The sequence below is a fragment of the Podarcis muralis genome, chromosome 13 (assembly GCF_964188315.1).
Source record: "Podarcis muralis chromosome 13, rPodMur119.hap1.1, whole genome shotgun sequence".
Classification (NCBI taxonomy): domain Eukaryota; kingdom Metazoa; phylum Chordata; class Lepidosauria; order Squamata; family Lacertidae; genus Podarcis; species Podarcis muralis.
The window spans coordinates 46,034,720-46,061,276 of record NC_135667.1 but is presented as its reverse complement, the minus strand read 5'-3'; the positions used below and the strand labels follow the sequence as shown (position 1 = coordinate 46,061,276).

The 26,557-nt window shown below is 49.1% G+C and overlaps 1 protein-coding gene across 2 annotated transcripts in view; it reads left to right on the top strand.

Annotated features, from left to right (window-relative positions):
- Positions 1 to 13,551: 13,551 nt before the first annotated feature.
- Positions 13,552 to 26,557, top strand: part of PLEKHH3 (pleckstrin homology, MyTH4 and FERM domain containing H3) — a 41,433-nt gene continuing 28,427 nt past the window's right edge. Inside the window, exon 1 of one of the 2 annotated variants that reach the window (XM_077917527.1) lies at positions 13,552 to 13,647. In XM_077917527.1, coding sequence (XP_077773653.1) covers positions 13,567 to 13,647 — 81 coding nt within the window. In that variant the 5' untranslated portion in view covers positions 13,552 to 13,566. Of the gene's footprint in view, positions 13,648 to 14,133; positions 14,430 to 26,557 lie in introns of those variants that run through there. The other variant, XM_028702931.2, reaches the window with a different exon arrangement.

The following is a 26,557-nucleotide window of genomic DNA, read 5'->3' as shown; positions in this document are numbered from 1 at the left end:
CGGAGCAATGGATCCAAACTACAAGAAAGAAGATTCCACCTAAACATTAGGAAAAACTTCCTGACAGTAAGAGCTGTTCGACAGTGGAATTTGCTGCCAAGGAGTGTGGTGGAGTCTCCTTCTTTGGAGGTCTTTAAGCAGAGGCTTGACAACCATATGTCAGGAGTGCTCTGATGGTGTTTCCTGCTTGGCAGGGGGTTGGACTCGATGGCCCTTGTGGTCTCTTCCAACGCTATGATTCTATGATTCTATGACCCAGGCTTCGCCATGCTGCAACGGTTTGCCCCTTGCTCCTCTACTTTTCCCAGCAGTATAAAAGTTTGGACCTTTTGTAAAACTGCCGGATGTGACTCACTTTTTATTTTCTCACAATAACATCTATCTACGGCCAGATGTTCCTACGCTCTCTGCTTCTAATTTAGCCCTTGACTAAATTTTTACAGGCAGCCTTGTGGTTTTCTGCTTGTCATTTTTATTAGGGAAAGGTTTCTGGAATTTCGCTGGGGTGGAGGGTGGGGTGCGGAGGCGGATACCATCTCTTCCCTCTGGCATCACCCTTATTCTCCGGCTCCTTGTTTATTTGAAATGGCCGGCTGCCTCTCGGGGCAAAACCCTCTCATGGCGGCTCACATAAAAACAAGACAGCACTACGTAAATTCTCATGCGTCAACAAAAGCAAACTCCAACACCCAAAATGCGAAAACAGCAGCAGTTAAAAAGATGTAGAGTACCACATTTATCAGGGACGCGGGTGGCACTGTGGGTTAAACCACAGAGCCTAGGACTTGCTGATCAGAAGGTCGGCGGTTCGAATCCCTGTGACGGGGTGAGCTCCCATTGCTCAGTCCCTGCTCCTGCCAACCTAGCAGTTCAAAAGCACGTCAAAGTGCAAGTAGATAAATAGGTACCACTCCGGTGGGAAGGTAAACGGCGTTTCCATGCGCTGCTCTGGTTCACCAGAAGCAGCTTAGTCATGCTGGCCACATGAGCCAGAAGCTGTACGCCGGCTCCCTCAGCTAATAAAGCGAGATGAGCGCTGCAACCCCAGAGTCAGTCACGACTGGACCTAACGGTCAGGGGTCCCTTTACCACATTTACCAAGTCTTGAAAGAGTCTGTACCTTCCTTCTAGTGCTCCTCGAACCCTTGTCATCCTCCCCGCTTGGTGAGTCCACCCTTCCTCTCTGCAAAACCCAACTTCTCCCACCCGCATCAACACCCGAGTCACAGTTAGTCCCATTGCACTGATAGGGCAACTGAGCTGGAGGAGTAAAGTTACTTAGGGGTGAATTCCCAGTGAGGGATTAATTTGCAAGCACATTGTCGAGATGTTGCAACCGGGACATTGGCAACAGGGTGGTTTGTTTCACATTTCCTCTGGAAAGGGTAACTCCAGATTAAATGGCGGTGGGGGCATGGGCACTCTGATTCCAACCACATCGTGTGGGTGCTGCAAAATAATAATAATTCATAGATGAGGGGCACCACCCCCACAATAAACACCCATCCTTGCTCTAAGGCAGGCATCCCCAAACGTGGTCCTCCAGATGTTTTGGGACTACAACTCCCATCATCCCTAGCTAATAGGACCGGTGGTCAGGGATGATGGGAACTGTAGTCCCAAAACATCTGGAGGGCCGAGTTTGGGGGTACCTACTCTAAGGCATTCAGTTAATACAGTGGTACCTTGGTTCTCAAACGCCTTGGTACTCAAACGCCTTGGTTCCGAAACGCCAAAAAACCAGAAATAAGTGTTCTGGTTTTCGAATGTTTTTTGGAAATTTAACGTCTGGTGCGGTTGTTGGCTATTGTTTCCGGGGCGCCTGCACCAATCGGAAGCTGCACGTTGGTTTTTGAACATTTCGGAAGTAAAACGGACTTCCGGAACGGATTAAGTTTGGCGCTTTTGTTTTTGCTATTTATTTGGCGCTTTTGTTTTTGAGGCTTTTTCGGTTAATTTGTTTTTGGTGACTGTGTGGAACCCAGTTCAGCTACTGATTGAATGAATGTCTGTGTGACTGCGGAAATGGATAAAAAAGCCCCCCATCCAAACATTGGCTATCATCAGTGCAGGTAAGAAAAAAAGTTATTTTTAATTTTTATCATCTACAAACACTGTCTTATTCTTGCTTTCATCTATCTGATGGATCAATTGTCTCGTTGGAGAGTAAAATTAATGTTAAATTGCTGTTTCAGGCGTTGTTTTTAAAAGTCTGGAACGGATTAATCCGTTTTGCATTACTTTCTATGGGAAAGCACGCCTTGGTTTTGGAATGCTTTGGTTTCGGAACGGACTTCAGGAATGGATTAAGTTTAAGAACCAAGGCACCACTGTATAGTATTTTCCATGGGATCCTGCTGTCTTTACTGTTCCAATACCTTGCAATGTTATTGTTATGTACTGAGTTGAATAGGATCCAAACTGCAGCAGTCTGATTGGTCCTAGAACAATAGGATCCAAAATGCAGCAGTCTGATTGGTCCTAGAACAATAGGATTCAGAATGCAGCAGTCTGATTGGTCCTAGAACAATGCAGCAGTATGATTGGTCGGCAGGAACCACCCAATCATGCTGCAGATAGAAGTGAATCCACAACCTGATTGGCCTACAGGAGAATTCCGGAATTAGCCAATCACATGCAGCCCATTGTGTAAATAATGTATATAAGCAGATACTTTGAGGGGACTTTCATTCTTCCTCCTCACCACTGTGAGCTGAATAAAGAGCATGAAATCACTTTGCGACTCTGAGTATATTTCAGTTATTTTCTGTTTGCTTGCATTTGTGCGCACCGTATTTTTCGCTCTATAAGACGCACCAGACCATAAGACGCACCTAGTTTTTGGAGGAGGAAAACAAGAAAGAAAATACTCTGAATCCCAGAAGCCAGAACAGCAAGAGGGATAGCTGTTCTTGCTGTTCTGGCTTCTGGGATAGCCGCGCAGCCTGCATTCGCTCCATAAGACGCACACACATTTCCCCTTACTTTTTAGGAGGGAAAAAGTACATCTTATAGAGCGAAAAATACAGTATGTGTCGGTTTCTGCTCTTCCATTGTTTCCCTCATATGGAAGTCAGGATAGAGATTAGTTCCAGGCAGGGCTCTTTTATCTTTTGCAACAGCTGCATGGCAGGCATAATTTCAACCGGCACTTCTGCCTGATGCTGCAGGCGCGTGCGGCAAGCCAAAGTAGGCAAGCAAAAGCTGCACCTGTTGAACTTCGGCTTGCCGCACAGCTGCCCAAAAGCACGGGGCCCCAGCCATCCCAGGGCGGGGCGATGGGCCAGTAAGCCACTGCACACGGCTGTCCCCATGCTGTGTCTATGTCTCTTTCAACCCATCTGAACGCTCCAGGCGACCTCGCGGTGACAGCAAAGCAGCCAAGCCGGTTCGGCTGCTCCTGAGCGAGAGAAGACAGAGCAGGCCTGAAGCTGCCCTGCCTTCGCCTGCAGGGTTTGGATTTGTCCCCTATGGCAGCTATGGGGGCAGAGAATCCAGCAGCATCCCTGATCTAAGCCTGCAGAGTAAGGGATGGGGGCCTGCCAGCATTTAAAGGCCAGCAGGATGCGAAGGGGGAAAGGGGAACGGGGAACAGGAACTTGTGCAGAGCCTCCCCCCGTCAATAAAGCTGCGGCAAAGGAAAAGTCAAGTCAAGGCAGCCCCGCTCAGGCAATTGCCGGCACGCTCCCCACCTTCCGTGGTGCTTCTGCTAAGGGTGAACTGCTGTTGTGGAGGAAAGGGGTTAAGTTCACTGCATGTACAGTGTTAAAGGGAAGTATTATGAAAATGATGTCTAGGTGGTACCTAACTCCTGGGACTCGGGTGGCGCTGTGGGTTAAAGCACAGAGCCTAGGACTTGCAGATCAGAAGGTCGGCGGTTTGAATCCCCGTGACGGGGTGAGCTCCCATTGCTCGGTCCCTGCTCCTGCCAACCTAGCAGTTCGAAAGCACGTCAAAGTGCAAGTAGATAAATAGGTGCCACTCTGGCGGGAAGGTAAACGGTGTTTCCGTGCACTGCTCTGGTTCGCCAGAAGCGGCTTAGTCATGACCCGGAAGCTGTATACCGGCTCCCTCGGCCAGTAAAGCGAGATGAGTGCCGCAACCCCAGAGTCGGCCACGACTGGACCTAATGGTCAGGTTGGCAGGAGCAGGGACCGAGCAACGGGAGCTCACCCCATCACGGAGATTCGAACCGCCGACATTCTGATCGGCAAGTCCTAGGCTCTGTGGTTTAACCCACATCACCACCATTTTAAATTCCCTGCCCTGGAGCTGAAGACTACCCCTCCATACATCATACATACATCACAGAAGGGGTGTAACCCAAGACCACCCCCCACAAACATCATACCTACATCACAGAAGGGGTGGTCTACAACAGAAATTTGAAAGTTGTTTTTCCTATCTGCCACGTTATCTGATAATGCCTTATCTGATTGCCTTTCCAGGTAGTCTGGCCATTCCTTTGAAATGCTTATTTTACACATTTTTTTTTGTTCATTATATATCATTTCCCAGAAAGACTTTATCACCTTAAATAGCCACCACATATGATAAAAGGTACCTCCTTTTTCTTTACAGGTATTTGCTAACTTAAAGGTAAAGGTAAAGGTACCCCTGCCCGTACGGGCCAGTCGTGTCCGACTTTAGGGTTGTGCGCCCATCTCACTTAAGAGGCCGGGGGCCAGCGCTGGTCTGCAGACACTTCCGGGTCACGTGGCCAGCGTGACGAAGCTGCTCTGGCGAGCCAGCACCAGCGCAGCACATGGAAACGCAGTTTACCTTCCCGCTATAAAGCGGTACCTATTTATCTACTTGCACTTAAGGGTGCTTTCGAACTGCTAGGTGGGCAGGAGCTGGGACCAAAAGACGGGAGCTCACCTCGCCGCGGGGATTCGAACCGCCAACCATGCGATCGGCAAGTCCTAGGCACTGAGGTTTTACCCACAGCGCCACCCGTGTTCATTTTGCTAACTTACTAAGTGTCAAATACCACTGGTACATCATTTTCATCTAATTTTCTTTCAGCGTACAACATGCCGTAAATTTCAGATCTCTTTTCCACAGCCTTTCCCAATCTGCAATCTGAATGTTATACCCCAAATCCTTTGCCCGGTGTATCATTACACATATAATGTATCACTGCAGGCACCAGGCAGAGTGGTGGGCAAGCGTTGGTGGGGTGTGAGGGTGCCCTTTCCCCAGCATGGCACAAAGACCCAGCCACCCATCCTGTTGCCTTCCGAACGAGAAATGGGGTGTCTGGGTGAGGTGTCCTCTCCTTCTTCACCTCTCTCAGGAAAACGTCCTTGTGGCTGGCGTTGAAAACAGGTGCTGGGCCTGAGCGATGGCTTTCACGCGCAGCTTCCTCTTTCCATGAAATCCCCGCCTGAGGAACGTCCCCACCGTTGTGGGGAAGCAGCCTTCCTAAGGGGGGCGGGAACTTCTCTTTTGATTCATTTCCTGTGGAAGACTAGACTCAAGTTCCCAGGCTTGCCACTTCCCCAAACGGCTGCAAGTGACAAGAACTAGCATGGTGTAGCACCAGCAGATGGACTTCTCTTTTCCCAGAGGGGACATCAGGGGCTAGGCTTGCTTTGCGAAGTCAGATCGTAGGCCGCATTGGAGACTAGGTAAAGGAAAAGGTACCCCGGACCATTAGGTCCAGTCGTGACTGACTCTGGGGTTGCGGCGCTCATCTCGCTTTACTGGCCGAGGGAGCCGGTGTACAGCTTCCGGGTCATGACTAAGCCGCTTCTGGCGAACCAGAGCAGCGCATGGAAACACCATTTACCTTCCCGCCGGAGCGGTACCTATTTATCTACTTGCACTTTGATGTGCTTTTGAACTGCTAGGTTGGCAGGAGCTGGGACCAAACAAAGAAGAAGAGTTTGGATTTGCTATCCCGCTTTATCACAACCCTAAGGAGTCTCAAAGCGGCTAACATTCTCCTTTCCCTTCCTCCCCCACAACAAACACTCTGTGAGGTGAGTGGGGCTGAGAGACTTCAGAGAAGTGTGACTGGCCCAAGGTCACCCAGCAGCTGCATGTGGAGGAGCAGAGACGCGAACCCGGTTCACCAGATTATGAGTCTACCACTCTTAACCACTACACCACAAAGGGAGCTCACCCCATCATGGAGATTCGAACCACTGACCTTCTGATCAGCAAGCCCTAGGCTCTGTGGTTTAGACCACAGCACCACACGCGTCCCAGGGCTTGGGAGATGGGAAGTCCTAAATATCAGAGTACAGTAATGTTTCCTCTGGGCTGGAACACTGTGGCCATCAAACTATTAACCACCTCAGGTTGTTCAATCCCTCTCCACTCAGTATAATAAGCCAAGAAGGCAAGGGTGGAGCATACATTAGGTGTGTCCCCATTTGTCCAGTCAACTTGGTTACATCCTCAGGACTTGGCAACTGAAATCCACCCAACGGAAACTAGAGTGGGAGAAACTATGGAGACCTCCAAATACGGATTCAACGGTTGCGTCTGAGCCAGGGCAGACATGGGTTGTTGTTTTCTAATCCTCTGTGAGCTTTGAGAACATGTCACAGAGAGCCCTCTAGGGCTCTGCAAGATCCCCAGGTAGTCCAGACTGCAAAAAGCCCTGAAGGAACCGCAAAAGCTCTGCTGGGGGCAGTGGCGTAGCGTGGGGGGTGCAGGGGGGGCCGGCCGCACCGGGCGCAACATCTGGGGTTAGGGCAAATCCACGGGTTAGGGGGCGCAAATCCACAGGTTAGGGGGCGCAAATTACTTGCCTTGCCCCGGGTGCTGACAACCCACGCTACGCCACTGGCTGGGGGTGGCACTGCAAGGATGCAATGGCGCTGGAAAATAACTGCTTAGGCTCCCACTAGCGTCTTCAATCAGACTTCTTGTGCTGCATCTATCTTCCTTCCTGTTTGGTTGCCCTTTGATCCCTAAATTACCAAAGAGCCAGTTGGGATAAGCTAAGCGGAAAAGGGTGCTGAGGAGGAAAGGGGTCAAAGGCCTGACTCATCTTTAACTTTGGAGGGACATTGAAACATGCTTTGAAATATCTTTGGATTTTAGTGCTGACCATGGAGAATGGGCTGACCTGTCGAGAAGGGATAAAGACATTGTTAGGTTGGAGTCTCCCCGAGATCTACTCCTCAGTGACAAAGGAAGGAAATTAAGAACAAGATCAGCAGAAGACAAAGTAAAGTGCAGGTATAAATATGAAGAAGATCTGCAGAAGGGACATGGAAAAGAGTTAAGAGTCTCGGACAGAAGATCACCAGGTTGATGGACTAGATGGAATAGATAGAAAGGACTGACAGGACCCGAGACCAGGAAGAAGAGACGGTGGATGAAGATTGGAAGATAGTTTAAAAATTTATTTAGAGAAATATTGTAAAAATAATGAGTGCCAGAAAAATGCTGGAAGGAAACTATTTGGCTTTAGTAGAAATGCTATAAGGAGTTCTATACAAATAAGTTTTAAGTTTTAGGGCTTTTTATGGTAAGATAAGGTTAAAATAAATTAAGATAATGAAATGACAGAATATAGTGAAAGATGGAAAGGATTTGCTGAGATAATTAATAATTAGAATACAAAAAAGGGAGGTGTGAGGAGGTCGATGAAACAAGTTAATGAAAGACAAAGATATGGGAATATTGGATTTGTTTTTAATTCTTCTTTGTGCTTTTGTTTTTGGTTCTGATGTATTGTGTGTTTTGTACTCTTTTTTCTTTTTATTGACTTGTATTGTTTAATTTCTTTTTTCTCTTTTTCCTTTTTCTTTTTTTCCTGTAATTTTAAATTCTCAATAAATATCATTTAAAAAAACAAAACAAAGCCCTGACTCATCTTGATATTCTGCAGTGACTTGTGCCAGCTCCGGCAACTGGAAATTCCCCAAGGCTGTCTGGACTCCTGGGGATTCCATGAGCCTCCTGGGATGGACCAGCAGATAGATCCCTCTCAGCAGAGGGGACTAGATGCAGAGAGACTAAGAGCGCCTCCGGACATGCGAACCACGTGTAGGAAACTTGTGAAGCAAGCAAATCAGGACGAGCGCGAGGCAAAAGCTCGTTGTCAGCCAACCACCCCATAAACTAGTCAGAAGGAATGCTCGATAAAGCCAGATATGATCTAAGTACCTGTGTTAACTTTTGTGCAAGCAAATCAGAATGAACGCTCAGGAAACAGGCCATCTGGAAGAGCCCTAAACCTCAACAGGAAGCAATTAGATCAGGGGTTGGCAAGGTTTACCTCGCCTGGGCCAGTTCACTCCAGTGGAGATCCCTTCGTGGTGCCTGCGTCTGCACAGACATGATTTCGGTGTCTGCGCAGATGCGATTTCCGGCACTGTGGAAGCGAGTCCCTGCACTGCGCCGGTTTAGCGCAGCGTCCAGGGACTCAGCGAGCGGGCAGCTCAGTTTGGGGGCAGCTCGTGGGCCGGTTAAACGACCGCCGTGGGCCTCTTGTGGCCCATGGGCCTTAGGTTGCCGACTCCTGAATTAGATCGACAGGGGGAGGATTTATTTGGCTATAGACACTCTATGGACAAATACGAAAGAAGAACAATAATATACAAAATGGACGAAGGCAATGCGAAAATTTAGATGTGATATAAAAAGTCAGAAGAAGGAAGGAAGTCAGCTCTTAGGAGCAAATATAAATGTAAAATGTAATACAATATGTGTATGTGGAGTACGTTAATGAAAATCAATAAAGAATATTAGGAAGGGGGGGGGAGAATTTGATTGACAGAGATGTCAGAATACCCCACTCCCCACCCCCCTTCAGAAGTAAAATGTGTGATGAGTTGGTTTTTATTTTTGTTTGATCAGAGATGTTGGAAGCCCCCTCCAGTATCTTTTTTTTAAAGTGGGGTGCACACCTTTGAAATAAGTCAGTACGCTCGGATGGCTGTAAGCTAACCACAGATGCACCTGTTCGGAAGGGTGCATCACCGGCAAGACACAATGCGCGCACCAAACTTCAAGCGCGTTTGAATGCTTGCAGGTGCTATATGAAAGGGAGTTTCTCGATCGCGCAGTCTGCGTGAGTGGCGCTATGCGACTTTTCACGGCTGCAAAAGTAACAGGGTTTACATGCAAAGGGGGGGAAAGAGAGCATGTGACGGTTAAAATTCCACTGGGAGGAGAGTCTCCAGCCCAGCCAGACAAGTGTGGGAGTGAATTTGGCAGGCCTGCATTTCCTCTGTCCAGAGCTCAGCCCGAACCCACCCAGTTGTTCTGAGATGCTGCTTGACCCAGCATTTACGCCAAGGCGGGGGCAAGCGGGTTTAACCCCTGCTAAACCTCAACCGTGGGAGATGTTGGGAATCAGAAAAAACTGAGGGAAAACTAGGCACTGAGCCTGACAAGCTCATGCTTATTACTGCTCACATTTTTATCAACAAGTCTGAAGGCTTAGAATCTTTCAAAATCAAGTGGTAAAAAAATAAGAAATTTGAAAGCCTTGTTTGTGTATACAGTGGTACCTCTGGTTACGTACTTAATTTGTTCTGGAGGTCCGTTTTTAACCTGAAACTGTTCTTAACCTGAAGCACCACTTTAGCTAGTGGGGCCTGCTGCTGCCGCTGGAGCACGATTTCTGTTCTCATCCTGAAGCAAAGTTCTTAACCTGAAGCACTGTTTCTGGGTTAGCGGAGTCTGTAACCTGAAGCGTATGTAACCTGAAGCGTATGTAACCCGAGGTATCACTGTATATCTAAAAGCAGTGCTTTTTTCTGGGGGAACACAGGGGTACGCATAACCCTAAACATTTTGTGAATCTTTGTACTTTTGTCCCTTTACTATATTTATTTCCCCCGATTTGAACTATAAAATGGTGGTTTTCTTGAATCAAAATGAGAGTACGCCTAAACATTTTCTAAGAAAAAAATCACTGTCTAAAAGTGTGTGTGTTTCAGGTTTACTGAGTAAAAACAGGTGGTTTCCAGCCAGAAGTGGCATTAATGAAAAATATGTTATTATTCAAAAGTGTCAGGGAGCCGTAAACAAGAGTCCGCAACAAAATGTTGCAGTTTGCCCTGGTTTGCATGTGTGAACCTGATCCTGTGGCTGAATTGGTTGGGCAAGGGGGAGAGTTAGTATCAAAAGAAGGAGTCTTTGTTCTAACTTGGGTCTTACTTCATGTTTGTATATTATGTGTGTTTTAAGGTTCTGAAAGTTTAAAAATGCTCCCAGTCTGCATGCAAGTCACTGGAACAGGAGTTCAGCATGTGACTGAGTGACTGGTTCCACCTGGAAGTGCAAAGAGGCAATTTAAGTAGACTGACCTTTGCTGCAACCTAAGAGGTGTGGGGAATTTTTTGAGTGCAGAACCAAACTAACCTCAGCCTTACCTGCAAAATTAACAGTACACTATATGGGCAGGGCTGTTGTAGACTATTCTCAGTGAAGCCCTCCAACCTGCAATACATGTATAACAATTAATGCAGGTGGCGCTGTGGGTTAAACCACTGAGCCTAGGGCTTGCCGATCATAAGGTTGGCGGTTCGAATCGGGGTGAGCTCCCGTTGCTTGGTCCCTGCTCCTGCCAACCTAGCAGTTCGAAAGCACGTCAAAGTGCAAGTAGATAAATAGGGACCATTCTGGTGTTTCCATGCGCTGCTCTGGTTCGCCAGAAGTGGCTTAGTCATGCTGGCCACAACCTGGAAGCTGTACGCCGGCTCCCTCGGCCAATAAAGCGAGATGAGCGCCGCAACCCCAGAGTCGGTCATGACTCTAATGGTCAGGGGTCCCTTTACCTTTTTATGCTGCAGAATTGCTGTGTACAGTTCAACCCTCAATATGGGGATAAAAAGAAGAGTTTTCGCCCCTCCCCCTGCCCAAACACAGGCAGCATCCTGGTGTCCACTGAGTCCTCACCCCAAAGATACTGCAGACTTGGCGTTCCCTTCAGCCTGCCGACACCTCTCTCATGCTCTTTTGACATCCTTCCCTGAAGATTGGATCTGTAAAGATTTTGAGAGATACCAAAAGCTCTGATCCCTGCAAAGCAGATACGCATCCAAACCAGGGATGGTGGTGGAATCCCGGGGCACAATTCTTTCAGAAATCCTTTCAGAGTCAGCTGCCTTGGATAAACTGACCAGGCAAGAAATGCCGTTCCAAGAATCCACTGGGCAGCAGCCTGGGCAGCAGCGATGCCATCAGGGGAGCACTGCGGGAGGCCAAAGTCCAAGCCGAATTAGCAACAAGGCCCACAAATGCAGCAGGGTTATCTTACTACATTTTGAAGCCCTTACTTACTGTCTAAACAGTGGGGAGGGGGGGTTCCTTAGGACCATACAACTAAAACGACCAATTGCACCTTAGCTGTCGGGGGCAACTTAACACAGTTTAAAAGGTAAAGGTAAAGGTACCCCTGCCCGTACAGGCCAGTCTTGACAGACTCTAGGGTTGTGCGCCCATCTCACTCAAGAGGCCGGGGGCCAGCGCTGTCCGGAGACACTTCCGGGTCACATGGCCAGCGTGACAAAGCTGCATCTGGAGAGCCAGAGCCGCACACGGAACGCCGTTTACCTTCCCGCTAGTAAGCGGTCCCTATTTATCTACTTGCACCCGGGGGTGCTTTCGAACTGCTAGGTTGGCAGGCGCTGGGACCGAACAACGGGAGCGCACCCCGCCGCGGGGATTCAAACCGCCGACCATGCGATCGGCAAGCCCTAGGCGCTGAGGCTTTTACCCAAAGCGCCACCCGCGTCCCTAACACAGTTTAGCTACCTATTAATATCATTTCACCCTCCCCTCATGCATAGTTGCAAAAATTCTGAAATATGATTCAGGAGACCCATGACAGGGTTTCTTTATATATTTCTTTTAACGTTTCCCAATTAAAAGCAGCTATGGAGGCTTCAGATTTTGACTGCAGCAGTGGCACTGGGGTACGATAGGTTTCACTCCCCCCCCCCTTAAAAATAAAAGCCCACCTGGGCCCCCTAAATTGGGTAGGGGCATGGAAGGGGCGCCAGATGCCCGTCTCATGCCAGTCTTTTATCTGAAAAATGGCACGGGGGGAGATATAAAAACGAGGGTCCCTGCAGCTGTTTGAAAGCAAAACCACAAACCGCAATTTGAAATTTTCCTAGATGTTTTAGATCAGTCTGCAAACAAGCTGCTAGAAAAATGTACAACCAGTGTCAAAATTCCATGCTGTTCTGCTTTCTTTTCCACATGAGTAACATGTAGTATAAACAGAGCAAGAGGTACCCTCAGAAACACATTTTTAACATCAAATGTGAAAATGGTTGTTTTGAATATGGCAGAATAACAAAGACTTTGCACAGAGCTGTGTTGAAGTTTGTCCTCCAGTTACTTGAGTTTTCATCCTCTACAAAAAAACTAAAAATTGCTACTTTCTTTTTTGCATCATTCTCAGGGTTCTTTAGAAATTCAGCGGCTGCGAGGTTTTGAGCTTTCCTTGCTGTTGAGAGGTGGAGAAGGGTGGTGCATGTTTTTCTTTCTGGTAAACATTTCTCAAGCGCATGTACAGCCACCTTGGTTCCCCACACTTCCTTACCCCTCTCACAAGAAAGATTGCCTCATAAAGGTTTCCCCTGAGCTCTAGCTGAAACTTGGGCACCCGGGGAGGCTGCAGAGTGAAGACTGCTGGTGAGATGATTTGTCGACTGAAGGAACTATCATACACGAATATCCTTGGCCTCCTCAGAGGTAAGGTAAGTGCAACAAAAACCACGAAATTCACTAAAAAAACAAGCTCAGATGCCACTTGTTTTCTCGTTAGTTGGTGGGAAAAGCTGATGGGTGAAGGAAGAGGCAGTTGCAGACCTGCTGCCACCGCCTTTGAAATGCAAAGCCTAATAAGAGCCCTGTGGGATCAGGCCAAGGAAACCATCTAATCCACATCCTGTTTCCCACAGTGGCTAACTGAACGCCTCCGGGGAAAACTCAAGAGCAGGACGTGAAGTCAACAGCCACCCTTCCCTACTGCTGGCTAGCCTAGTATTTAATCACATAGCACCTCCCAACACGGAGGCTAATTAATAGTTGGGTGATTGATAGCTGTTGATAGACTTGTCTTCCCCAGTCGAATGTTTCGCAGCTTCTCTGGAGCTACCGCGAAGAACCTGACGTGCCTAAGAGTTCTTAATTTCTGCAATGCAGAAGGATTTTAAAAAATGAAAATTGCCAGGCCTTTGGCTGGCCTACATATAACACATTCCCTTCCCTGGGAATAGAGAAAAAGCGAGTCTGCCCATTCTCAGAACAACTCTCCTTTTTTATTATGTTCCAGGGCTGGTCCAGACCCTCCAAGTGTCCCTATTTTCCAGGGACAGTTCCAGATTCATAGATGCCGTCCCGGTTTCTGATTTGATCCTGGAATGTCCCGCTTTTCCTTAGAATGACCCTATTTTCATCTGAGAAATGTAGGAGGGTATGGCGTTAGGCGACCCCCGAGCCAAGGAGATAAGTAACAATACAACTTTTAGGTGATATCTCATGGCAGCCCTACATAAGGAAGTTTTTCTGTTTAACGTTTCATTATGTTTCTATATATGTTGGAAGCTGCCCAGTTGACGTCCCTCTCTCCATCGGGGAATGTTGGAGGCTATTCGGCGTGCGAAGCCTGCCTTCCGAGTTCGCCAGGAAATCACACATTTCCCTCCATTACAACTCCAGGTGTGTACTTAAGAGGGCGGACGGGGAGCCGGTTAACGCCACTGCAGCCGAGGAACGAAAACCTCTGCATATGCTCAGGAGAACTGCGCCGCTTGCTTCTAGCGCAGAAGCCTCCCTGCTGCCATACCAGAGGCTCCGGCTCCCCCCAACTCGCCCCTGCGCTTTTCCTTCTCCGGCCGAAGTCAGGAAAAGGCGCAGCCCCGTCCCGGCGGCGGTTTCTGAGCCGCCCCGATCGCTCCACCCGGCCCCGATCCTTGAGTTTTGGCACTGGACCGGAGCCCGCCCGCCTGCTTTGCCTCCGGCTCCGGGGCAGCGGGAAGCCGAGCGCGCCCCGGGCCTGTCTCCCTCTCCCAGCCGGCTCGCGTGACGCATCCGGCTGCCGGCCCCCCGGAAAGGGCGGCTCCTCCCGGGGCAACCGGCGGGGCTGGGCCGGGACGCGCTCCTCCTCCTCCCCAGCTCGGGCGCGGGGGCGGGGAGAGCCGGGGCGGGGCGAGCGCGGACTGAGCGAGCGCGCCAGACGGCCGGGGAGCTTCGCGCCGGGAGGGTCCCTCTCTGGCGTCTCCAAACGCGCCCTGGGCGCACCGTCCTTTCCTTGGCTCGCCTTGCGCGCGCGGATCGGCGAGCTCAGGCGCCGGATGCCGTTCCCCGGCGGCTTGTGGTGGTTGCTGTGCTGCAGGCAAGGCTTCACCTTGCTCCGACGCGACTATGGCGAGGCAGGCAAAGGGGGGGCGGACGACGACGAAGCCGAGGAGTCCTTCGAATTGCGCAGCAAAGGCGACGAGGTGAGTTGGGCAGCTCCCGGAGTTACTTGCTGCGCCCTGTTCCCGCCGGGGGGGCTGCAGCTTCTGCAGAGCTTGCCGGTAGATCTCACTTTTATTTTTTTAATACCTTGCGCTTTTGCGACCCTAGAGGAGCCCGCGTGCCTTAACTCGTCCCCGAGCCCCCGATACCCGGGAGGACAAAGTGTTCTGAACGCGCCTGGGACGTAAATTCGCGCAGGTTAACTGCGGCTTCGCCTTTGGAAGCTCTGTCCTGTGCGTCGGGGGCGGGGGGAGAGAATTGCTCGCTTTACTCAGTGTAAAGGAATTCGCTTGAAACGTGTTCGGAGGCTTTGCAGAGCCTTGACTCACGCAGCCCTGGACCTGCGTTCTTGATTTGCAAAGGAACAAATGAAGGTGGATCGAAGGAGGGCTGGCGCCGTAGAAATCGGTGCGTAAACTTCTTCAGGCGCTTTTGCATCTAGGATATATGCTCTTTGGGGCCGATCTAACCTGCAGGATAGCACCCCCGGCCGCATCGGCGCGATTGTCTCCATCCTGTAAGCAGTTTGGGAGCCATCCCCAGGGCAGCACTGCCCGTCTCCTCATCCTCCCAATTTCGGGGGAGGGTGAGCTGTCTCAGGATAGGTAGCATCAACTAAGCGGCAGGAATGATTTGCTGGCAACGTGAGTTGGGGAGCGGGTGTCTCCTCATATTCATAATCCTTATGTAATTCTACGGCCATGAATTATGCAGAATGAGCTGTTGTCTTGGCTGCTTGGCCACCTCTTGTTCCCAACCCATTTCCTTTTCACCGTGGGCAAAAGGAAGTCACGGAGAGCTGAAGCCTGGCCAGCTTCAAGAGTGACAGAGAGCAGGGCTGGCTGGGACACAGGGCCCTTTACAGCTCGACCGGAGTTCAGAAAGGAGCCATTCATCTTTCCCACCCTCCATTTCGCTCTGCTTTCTCCCTGGGAAGCAAAAGGGGCACCACCAATTCCTCCCTCTATTGCCCACCCAACTGCCTAGGACCCAGACCAGCTCCAAAGGATGAATTTCTTGACATCAGCTGAAGCCGTAGATTTGTGCCAGTTGATTTTTTTTACAGGAATAATGATGCTTGCTCTGGGGTGCAACGAGCCTGTTCCCTCTAATAAAATACTTCCTTTCTCTGACCTAGTACTTTGGATGCTAGGCATACCTTTGCACTTGTGGGCTTCCTCTGCAAGAGATCTGGAGAGCAGCAACACCAGAGCAGGGCCTTTTCTGTGGTGGCTTCCCACTTGCGGAATGCTCTCCCCAGGGAGGCTCGCCTGGCACCTTCGTTACCTATCATTAGGCACCGGGCAAAAACATTCGTCTTCTCCCAGGCCTTTGGCTAATTAAGCAATCTATGGCCTTTTAAACAGTGTGTGGGGGTTATTGTTTGTTATGATGGTATGTAGTTGTATATTTTTACATTGTAAACCGCCCTGTGATCCTTGGACGAAGTGTGGTACAGTGGTATCTCAGGTTACAGATGCCGCTAACCCAGAATTAGTACCTCAGGTTAAGAACTTTGCTTCAGGATGAGAACAGAAATCACGCGCTGACGGCAGCAGGAGGCCCCATTAGCTAAAGTGGTGCTTCAGGTTAAGAACAGTTTCAGGTTAAGAACGGACCTCCAGAACAAATTAAGTTCTGAACCCGAGGTACCACTGTACAGGCAAAACGTTGTAGAGAAGCAGTTTGCGGTCTGGCTGGCCAAGGGACTTGAAAAGGTTTAGCTTAACCCGAAGTTGGATCTGCTGGGAAAATTGGGAGTCTCTTTCTCTCTCACACACACGCACACCTTCCTGCTCTGAAACGTCTCCAGTCAGAAAGGCAGGTCCTGTCAAGAGGAACGGGATGTGACATGTCGGAGGCGATGCATCACTGCAGCCTGGAAGGAACAGGTTTGGGGTTCTCCAGATCTCCGCAGAGGTGTTATTAGACGTCCAAGGAAGAGGAAGCGCTAGCCCTGGGATGGGAGGAGGGGGAAGGGATCTCCAAGCTGGACTGCCCAACGAGTTGTAGCCTTGGTTTGCCAACACATTGCTGCCTCTGGCTTGCCCTCCCAAGAGGAAACAAAATTTGGGGCGGTAGGTGATTTGGCTGAAGACATAAAAAGGCTGCAACACAAATCCTGGAGACAAGTTACTGGGGGCTAAATATACGCATGCTGCTTTGAGCCGCCCAGAGTGGCTGGGGAAACTCAGCCAGATGGGCGGGGTATAAATAATAAGTAGTTATTATTATTATTATTGGGGACGTGGGTGGCGCTGTGGGTAAAAGCCTCAGCGCCTAGGGCTTGCCGATCGAAAGGTCGGCGGTTCGAATCCCTGCGGCGGGGTGCGCACCCGTTGCTCGGTCCCAGCGCCTGCCAACCTAGCAGTTCGAAAGCACCCCTGGGTGCAAGTAGATAAATAGGGACCGCTTTCTAGCGGGAAGGTAAACGGCGTTTCCGTGTGCGGCTCTGGCTCGCCAGAGCAGCGATGTCACACTGGCCACGTGACCCGGAAGTGTCTCCGGACAGCGCTGGCCCCCGGCCTCTTGAGTGAGATGGGTGCACAACCCCAGAGTCTGGCAAGACTAATGGGGCCTCCTGCTGCTGCTGTGCTGCCGTGCTGCCAGAGCACAATTTCTGTTCTCATCCTGAAGCAAAGTTCTTAACCTGAGGTAATATTTCTGGGTTAGCGGAGTCTGTAACCTGAAGTGTATGTAACCTGAGGTACCACTGTAATGGCACAGGTCCTCGACGCAGGGTTGTCCACACAGACAGAGTCTCTCTTTGTAATGTACTTTGAGCACCTCCTATTTAATCCTGATTAGTAGTAAATTGGAAGCGGGTGGTGCTGTGGGTTAAACCACTGAGCCTAGGGCTTGCCGATCAGAAGGTTGGTGGTTCAAATCCCCGTGACGGGGTGAGCTCCCGTTGCTCAGTCCCTGCTCCTGCCCACCTAGCAGTTCGAAAGCATGTCAAAGTGCAAGTAGATAAATAGGTACTGCTCTGGCGGGAAGGTAAACGCCGTTTCCGTGCGCTGCTCTGGTTCGCCAGAAGCGGCTTAGTCATGCTGGCCACATGACCCGGAAGCTGTACGCCAGCTCCCTCGGCCAATAAAGCGAGATGAGCGCCGCAACCCCAGAGTCGGTCACGACTGGACCTAACGGTCAGGGGTCCCTTTACCTTAATATCCAGCTAAAGCAGGAATGGAGAAACTGTGGCCCTCTGTATGCTGTTGGACTACAGTTCCCATCTTCCATCACCAGTGGCCATGTTGCCTGGAGCTGATGGGAGATTGAGTCCATCAACAGCTCGGCCCCCCCCCCCCCCCCGCCTCCCGGCTGAATTAGATGGTTCTGGGAAGCCCACAGCAGGGCTTGAATCCAACAGCCCTCTCCATGGCTGTTGGATTAATTACCATGGCTAATGCCTATCAATAGGCCCGTTTATAGAGGATAGGTCCAATCCCATTTTAGAGCCATGTAAACCCATGGCCATTGCCTCTTGTGGCCGTAAGTTCAATACATTGCATCAGGGCTGGGGAACCTGTGGTCTTTCAGCTGTTCCTGGACTCCAGCTCCCATCAGCCCTAGCCAATGTGGCCAATCTTTAGGGATGATGGGAATTGTGGCCATTGTGTGACTTTCTTTTGTCTGTCCCCAGTCTGCTGGCCAACCAATTTAACAGGGTGACCCTCAGTTTCAGCATTGAAAGGGGTGGGGACATTCCCCCTCCCCAATACCATGCTGATTTTGCGCACCTCTGTCTTAACCATCCTTGTTTGTATAGCTCAATTGGTTAGAGCGTGGTGCTGATAACGGCAAGGTTGCAGGTTTGATCCTCGTATAGGTTAGCTGCATATTCTTGCATTGCACGGACTTGAACTATATGATGATGAAGATGAAGATGATGATAATAATTTATTATTTGTACCCCACCCACTCTGGGCGGCTTCCAACAGAGATTAAAAATACATTAAAATATTTAATACAGAGATTAAAAATACATTAAACCATGGCAAAGCTAACCTGGTTCCATTTGTTTATCTTCAGAGTCCCTTCCAACTCTAAAATTCTATGATTATCTGATCCCCAAAAAAGTAATTTCCAAGTGCTCTAGCTTTTTTCTTCTTCTTCTTCTTCTTCTTTTGGACAGCGGAAATGCTCCAGCTACTCCATCATGTCTTTTAACTATAGCCTTTGTGCGATGCTGCCAGAACCTGTTCTCCCCAGTGGGGTGCTACGCCAAAGCAGAGCTGGGGTGGGCGTGAGCCTCACTTACCACTACAAAAGCAGCTTGCCTAGCCGGAGAGACCAGATCCTGAACCTGGTCATCTGATAGGTGTTAACTGGGTGTGCCGTAGTGTCACCTTACACTCCTTACCTTGACCCCTCAGGAAATTTAAGGATTTGGAGCAGGCATCCCCAAACTCGGCCTTCCAGATGTTTTGGGACTACAGCTCCCATCATCCCTGACCACCGGTCCTGTTAGCTAGGGATGATGGGAGTTGTAGTCCCAAAACATCTGGAGGGCCGGGTTTGGGGGCGCCTGATTTGGAGGATGCTATCCAGCTTGGGACGCGGGTGGCGCTGTGGGTTAAACCACAGAGCCTAGGACTTGCCGATCAGAAGGTCAGCGGTTCGAATCCCCGCGATGGGGTGAGCTCCCCGTTGCTCGGTCCTTGCTCCTGCCCACCTGGCAGTTCGAAAGTACGTCAAAGTGCAAGTAGATAAATAGGTACCACTCTGGTGTTTAGGTAAACAGCGTTTCCGTGCGCTGCTCTGGTTTGCCAGAAGCGGCTTAGTCTTGCTGGCCACATGACTCAGAAGCTGTACGCCAGCTCCTTTGGCCAATAAAGCGAGATGAGCGCCGCAACCCCTGAGTCGGCCACGACTGGACCTAAGCTTCATGACCGAGTACATATTTGAACCGTGATCTCCCAGGTCCTAGTCCGACACTCTCACCCATGGGTAGGCAAACTAAGGCCCGGGGGCCGCATCCAGCCCAGGAGCCTTCTAAATCCGGCCCACGGACGGTCCAGGAATCAGCATGTTTTTACACGAGTAGAATGTGTCCTTTTATTTAAAATGCATCTCTGGGTTATTTGTGGGGCATAGGAATTCGTTCGTTATTTTTCCTTCAAAATATAGTCCGGCCCCCCACAAGGTCTGAGGGACAGTGGACCCTGCTGAAAACGTTTGCTGACCCCTGCTCTAACCACTACATCACCCTGGCTTCCTAGAGTACTTCTGCTGTGCTATGAGCTAAATTAAGTAGGCAAATAAATATGGGGGAAAGCAAAATGTCTCTTGGAGAAGGATCTGAAATATTTTCCCTGCAGGGTGAATTTGTTTTATTCTGGATTTCATCATTTGATGTTTTAATGTGTTGTAAAGCGCTTTGAGACTTCTTCTTCTTCGAGATATAAAGCAGTCTAGAAAGGAACTGAAGAAAAGGAAAAAGAAATCTCATTAGGGGGGTGGAATGGCGCCTAGACATTCTGTTGTGGCGACCGTAACCTAGGTTTTATGGTGCCATTTGGCAATGACCTTATATGTCTTGAGTTTCCTAACACGGCTCACCCCTGGTTTATGGAACAGCAATTGAAGAACTTCTAGCCCCACATTCCCCCTTTTAGTGGCTTTTCTCCAAGTCCAGTGCCTTTGCCCTGCCAAGGCTTTCTGAAAGAATTTATTTTTCAGTCATGCAAGTTCCTTCATTTCGGGCCCTCAGAACGGTAAGGAAAAGTGTTCCCTTCTCTTCTCCGTCAGGTTGTGGTGAGAAGTGATCAGACACAACCGTGTTTTCACCCGCAGACGCCACTTTGCCCAAGTGAGAAAATCCATGATTTGTCAACTTGCTCATTTATGTGGATTGTCGTCCCAAGAGTTCCATAAGCTGAAACAGTTTTATTTTTCAGGGAGTAGAGTTCTCTCTTTCGAAGGAGGTGGGAAATCTGCTGTAGTCAATGGGCAAACTCTTACAAAGAGTTTACTATTTCAGAACACTTTACAGTGGTACCTCTGGATGTGACCGGGATCCGTTCCGGAGCCCCGTTCACATCCAGAAGCGAACGCAACCCGTGTCTGCACGGGTCACAATTCGCCACTTCTGCGCATGCGCATGTCTTCATTTTGACTGTGCATGCGCGAGCAGCAAAACACGGAGATAACGCATTCTGTTATTTCCGGGTCACCACGGAGTGCAACCCGAAAGCGCTCAACCTGAAGCAACTTCAACCCGAGGTATGACTGTATTTCTAAAGTATTACAGTGGTACCTCGGGTTACAAACGCTTCAGGTTACAGACTCTGCTAACCCAGAAATAGTACCTCGGGTTAAGAACTTTGCTTCAGGATGAGAACAGAAATCGCACGGCAGCAGCGGGAGGCCCCATTAGTTAAAGTGGTACCTCAGGTTAAGAACGGACCTCCAGAATGAATTTTAAGTTCTTAACCCGAGGTCCCACTGTACAGTGTTCACCTGAACTAAAACCCTACCAAAGAAAGCAAAGAGAAGTACCTAGCTTCTTTTTGCTCCCTCCCCCCCACCAGTCCCTCACAGTTCAGACTTCTGATCTGAAATATTTCAAGTAAAGGTGCTTTTTCAGTGAGTACAAGGACTTGCCGATCGTATGGTCGGCGGTTCGAATCCCCGCGGCGGGGTGAGCTCCCATTGCTCGGTCCCAGCGCCTGCCAACCTAGCAGTTCGAAAGCACGTCAGAGTGCAAGTAGATAAATAGGTACCGCTTTATAGTGGGAAGGTAAACGGCGTTTCCGTCTGCGGCTCTGGCTCGCCAGAGCAGCGATGTCACGCTGGCCACGTGACCCGGAAGTGTCTCCGGACAGCGCTGGCCCCCAGCCTCTTAAGCGAGATGGGCGCGCAACCCTAGAGTCGGACACGACTGGCCCGTACGGGCAGGGGTACCTTTTACCTTTACAAGGGCTTGCAGACTCAAAGAGGGCCCTTCCTTACCATGCAAATTTGAGATAATTGCTACAAACAACCATTAAACTTTTAAAAGCCTTCCTGAGCCTAGTCATTATAGTATGGCGTCATTCATTTCTCCTGGAGAAGGAGGAAGGGACACCTGTCAGAACAGGGGAGGGATGTTTAATTTCCATTTTTCATTTCACATTTAATTTGTATACCACCTTTCTATTTCACTATACCCAAGGCGGTTTAGAAGCTGAAGAAGCAAAGAATGTACACCATATAACAATCCAATCCAAAAATGTGATAATAAAACATAACTTTAAAATAAGCAGCTTATATCAAATAAAGTCAGATTCAACAATACACTAGAATAGTATAGAATATTAAATATCAGCGTATAAAAATGAAACAGAAATCAACTCTTAACAATTACAATAAATAATTTCTAAACTAAAATCAGTAAAAACAACGGCAAGTCACAGTGCATTTTGTTGTGGTTTAATCGTTTAGTCGTGTCCGACTCTTCATGACCCCATGCACCAGAGCACGCCAGACACTCCTGTCTTCCACTGCCTCCCGCAGTTTTGTCAAACTCATGCTGGTAGCTTCGTGAACACTGTCCAACCATCTCGTCCTCTGTCATCCCCTTCTCCTTGTGCCCTCCATCTTTCCCAACATCAGGGTCTTTTCCAGGGAGTCTTCTCTTCTCATGAGGTGGCCAAAGTATTGGAGCCTCAGCTTCAGGATCCGTCCTTCCAGTGAGCACTCAGGGCTGATTTCCTTCAGAATGGATAGGTTTGATCTTCTTGCAGTCCATGGGACTCTCAAGAGTCTCCTCCAGCACCATAATTCAAAAGCATCAATTCTTCAGCGATCAGCCTTCTTTATGGTCCAGCTTTCACTTCCATACATCACTACTGGGAAAACCATAGCTTTTACTATACAGACCTTTGTTGGCATCACAGTGCATAAAATAATACAAAACAAATTGAGAAGCAGAGATTGGAGGGTGGGGCAAGACAGGCGGAAAGGTCTTGCCTGATGGGCGGCTGGAAGTATCTCCCCTTGAGGAGACCTTGAGGAATCCTGCCTAGGGTTCTCCTTGCTGGAAGCAAATTAGGGCCTTCTCCCACAAAGACTCTGAACCTGCAGTTTCCAGCTCTGGTAGTTTAATCCTGCTAGGAAGTCACCTGACAAGGATTCCAGGAGAGCAGTCTCAACTCCTGGTGGGGTGGGGTCATCATGCAACGGGTGAGTGTTGGACTAAGACCTGGGAGACCAGGGTCCATGTTTCCACTCAGCCATGAAGCTCACCACCACTTACCCCAACCTACCTCACAGGCTTGTTGTGAGGATAATACGGAAAGGGGAAGAGCCACGGACATCATCTTCAATGTTCGAAATTGTTGTTGTTTAGTCATCTCCAACTCTTTGTGACCCCCTGGACCAGAGCACGCCAGGCACTCCTGTCTTCCACTGCCTGCCGCAGTTTGGTCAAACTCATGCTGGTAGCTTCGAGAACACTGTCCCACCATCTCGTCCTCTGTCGTCCCCTTCTCCTTGTGCCCTCCATCTTTCCCAACATCAGGGTCTTTTCCAGGGAGTCTTCTCTTCTCATGAGGTGGCCAAAGTATTGGAGCCTCAGCTTCAGGATCTGTCCTTCCCGTGAGCACTCAGGGCTGATTTCCTTCAGAATGGAGAGGTTGGATCTTCTTGCAGTCCATGGGACTCTCAAGAGTCTCCTCCAGCACCATAATTAAAAAGCATCAATTCTTCGGCGATCAGCCTTCTTTCTGGTCTGGCTTTCACTTCCATACTTCCATACATGATGTATGGAAGTGTATGGAAGTTCGAAATTAGCCGGGCACATTTTGTACCTGGCTATCGACCACTTGGGACGCGGGTGGCGCTGTGGGTAAAAGCCTCAGTGCCTAGGGCTTGCCGATCGAATGGTCGGCGGTTCGAATCCCTGCGGCGGGGTGCGCTCCCGTTGCTCGGTCCCAGCGCCTGCCAACCTAGCAGTTCGAAAGCACCCCCGGGTGCAAGTAGATAAATAGGGACCGCTTACTAGCGGGAAGGTAAACGCCGTTTCCGTGTGCTGCGCTGGCTCGCCAGATGCAGCTTTGTCACGCTGGCCACGTGACCCGGAAGTGTCTGCGGACAGCGCTGGCCCCCGGCCTCTTGAGTGAGATGGGCGCACAATCCTAGAGTCTGTCAAGACTGGCCCGTACGGGCAGGGGTACCTTTACCTTTACCTTATCGACCACTTGGGGCCAAGTCAAGATGCCTGGGCTCCAGGATGGTGCCTGACATGTCCATCATCTGGGGATCATTGGATCTGGACTGTTTTCACACACTAGTACCACGTCCTGTAGAATTTTCTCCGTTATATTTTATCTGCATAATCAGAATGCATTTTTGGAACCAAATTATTGTTGTTCTCTGTGCAGCTATGAGTAGGAGCAGTCACCATTGAGAAAAAGAGGTGCAAATAGGTCATTATATGTGTGGATTGTCCCTGGATAAGTTCTCAAAGTTCTTAAGCAAGCTCACGGTTGCCATCTGAACTAGCCAGATGTTTAACAGAATCACAGTCAGTCCATCATTTGGAAAATAAGATGTTAGTTCTTGCTTCGGCAGCACATATACTAAAATTGGAGCATGGAAAATAAGACTTTAGAGCCTTCTTGCCCCAAAATGGCAACCAGACATTCCGTTTTGGCGACTGTAAGCTTGGTTTAAGGAACCATTTGGCCCCTAGCTTATATATCTGAGTTTTTAACGCTGGTTTGAGCGCTTTGGAGGAAAGCTGGGACAAGAAAGCTAATTAATATACAGTGGTGCATCGGGTTAAGAACTTAATTCGTTCTGGAGGTCCGTTCTTAACCTGAAACTGTTCTTAACCTGAGGTACCACTTTAGCTAATGGGGCTTCCTGCTGCTGCTGTGCCACCGGCATGTGATTTCTGTTCTCATCCTGAAGTAAAGTTCTTAACCCGAGGTACTATTTCTGGGTTAGTGGAGTCTGTAATCTGTAGTGTCTGTAACCTGAAGCGTATGTAACCCGAGGTACCACTATTATTATAACATAACAACACATAACATAACATAACATCATAACGTAACGTAACGTAACGTAACATCACAACACATAACAACATAACATAACATAACATAACATAACATAACATAACATAACATAACATAACATAACATAACATAACATAACATAACATAACAACAATAAGCATTGTTCTGGAAGCACCCTGTGTGTGTGCTGTTACTGGTGATCAGCCATGATGAAACTGTAGGCTCTGGGTTGCCCTCAACTCCGCAAAGGAGCTCAGTCTCTGGAACAAGACTGCGGCATTTATTTACCAGCCTTTGCATGGGCACCCACTGGAAAGATGCAAAAACAAGGGCAGGGCCTCTTGCACTTTGAATAATTGTGAAGAAGGAGGCATTTCAAGAGTTGTCACTTGCATGACAACCTCGCATGGGACGAAGATGGCCCCATCGGTGCTGCAAACCTTGCCGTTTGGTACTTTGGGGAAATCGTGGCTTCCAGAAACTGGCATTCCCCACCCCCACCCCCCGTAACATGAGGATAGGTAAAGGTAAAGGGACCCCTGACCATTAGGTCCAGTCGTGGCCGACTCTGGGGTTGCGGCGCTCATCTCACTTTATCTCGTTGTCCCCGAGAGGGGGCAATGACAATAAAGATATTATTATTATTATTATTATTATTATTATTATTATTATTATTATTGGCCGAGGCAGCTGGCGTACAGCTTCCGGGTCATGTGGCCAGCATGACTAAGCCGCTTCTGGCGAACCAGAGCAGCGCACGGAAATGCCGTTTACCTTCCCGCCAGAGCAGTACCTATTTATCTACTTGCACTGGCGTGCTTTCGAACTGCTAGGTTGGCAGGAGCTGGGACCGAGCAACGGGAGCTCGCCCCGTCATGGGGATTCAAACCTCCAACCTTCTGATCAGCAAGTCCTAGGCTCTGTGGTTTAACCCACAGCACCACCCGCGTCCCTTTAACATGAGGATAGTTGAGAGCTAAGGGAATCACAGCGGTCTTATAGTCTTGGGGGATGTAATGGGATGGGTGCCAGGCAGCGCTTGCTTCTACTGGTCCTCTGTTGCAAGCCCCCTTCTTCCTCTCTCTGTGTGCCCAGTGCTCGCCCTCTGGGCAGTTAAATATAGTGCTGTTAAATATGTGCTGAGCAACAGTGCCAGAGTGCAGGCATACTGTGATTTTTTAAAGATACAATGCAGCCTGACCTATTACAATGGCACTCACGAAATCAAGACAGCTTTTGCTTATGTTTTGGCCTCTACATACTCGCTGTTTCCTTACCGTCTTTTCAGCCATGCTCCTCTGCAGGTTGGGACAACGTTGAAGCTGGGCTAGCTTGGTGCATGAATTTTAATATGCTTGTAAATGCTAAAATCTGAATTATGACAGCCGCCTTCTTGCTGATTTTAAGCCGAAGAGAGCAAGATGGTGCATGTTGCCGAACCAAAAGGAAACCCAGCAAAGTTTTGCATTTTTGAGCATCATCAGAACATCCCACTTCTTCTGCTTTGCTGCTAATTTTCTGAACCATGAATTCATTTTTAAACACAGCCTACGTGTTGGAAAGGCTGATTTTATGCATGCTGCATGAGTCATAAATCAGGATTCGCTTCTTCTTTTCCATTGCTTGTTCCACCTTGTGATGATAAAGGCCTTTGTCTTGTATCCTTCTCCATAGCCTTGGTCAACATTTTGATCTCCCAGTTCTCCTATAATGACCCACCATTATTAGCTTTTGCCACTTCCTCTAATTCAGATGAAATCACCAGCAATGGCAGCGCATGATGCTTGTAGTCATTGCATAGCATGGATGTAAAGCAAGGCACATCTAGCACCAATACAGTGGTACCTCAGGTTACATACGCTTCAGGTTACGTTCGTTTCAGGTTGCAGACTCCACTAACCCAGAAATAGTGCTTCAGGTTAAGAACTTTGCTTCAGGATGAGAACAGAAATCAGACTCCGACGGCGCGGCGGCAGGAGGAGGCCCCATTAGCTAAAGTGGTGCTTCAGGTTAAGAACAATTCAGGTTAAGTACGGACCTCTGGAATGAATTAGGTACTTAACCTGAGGTACCACTGTAACAGCCTTTTGTAGGCATTATTTGGG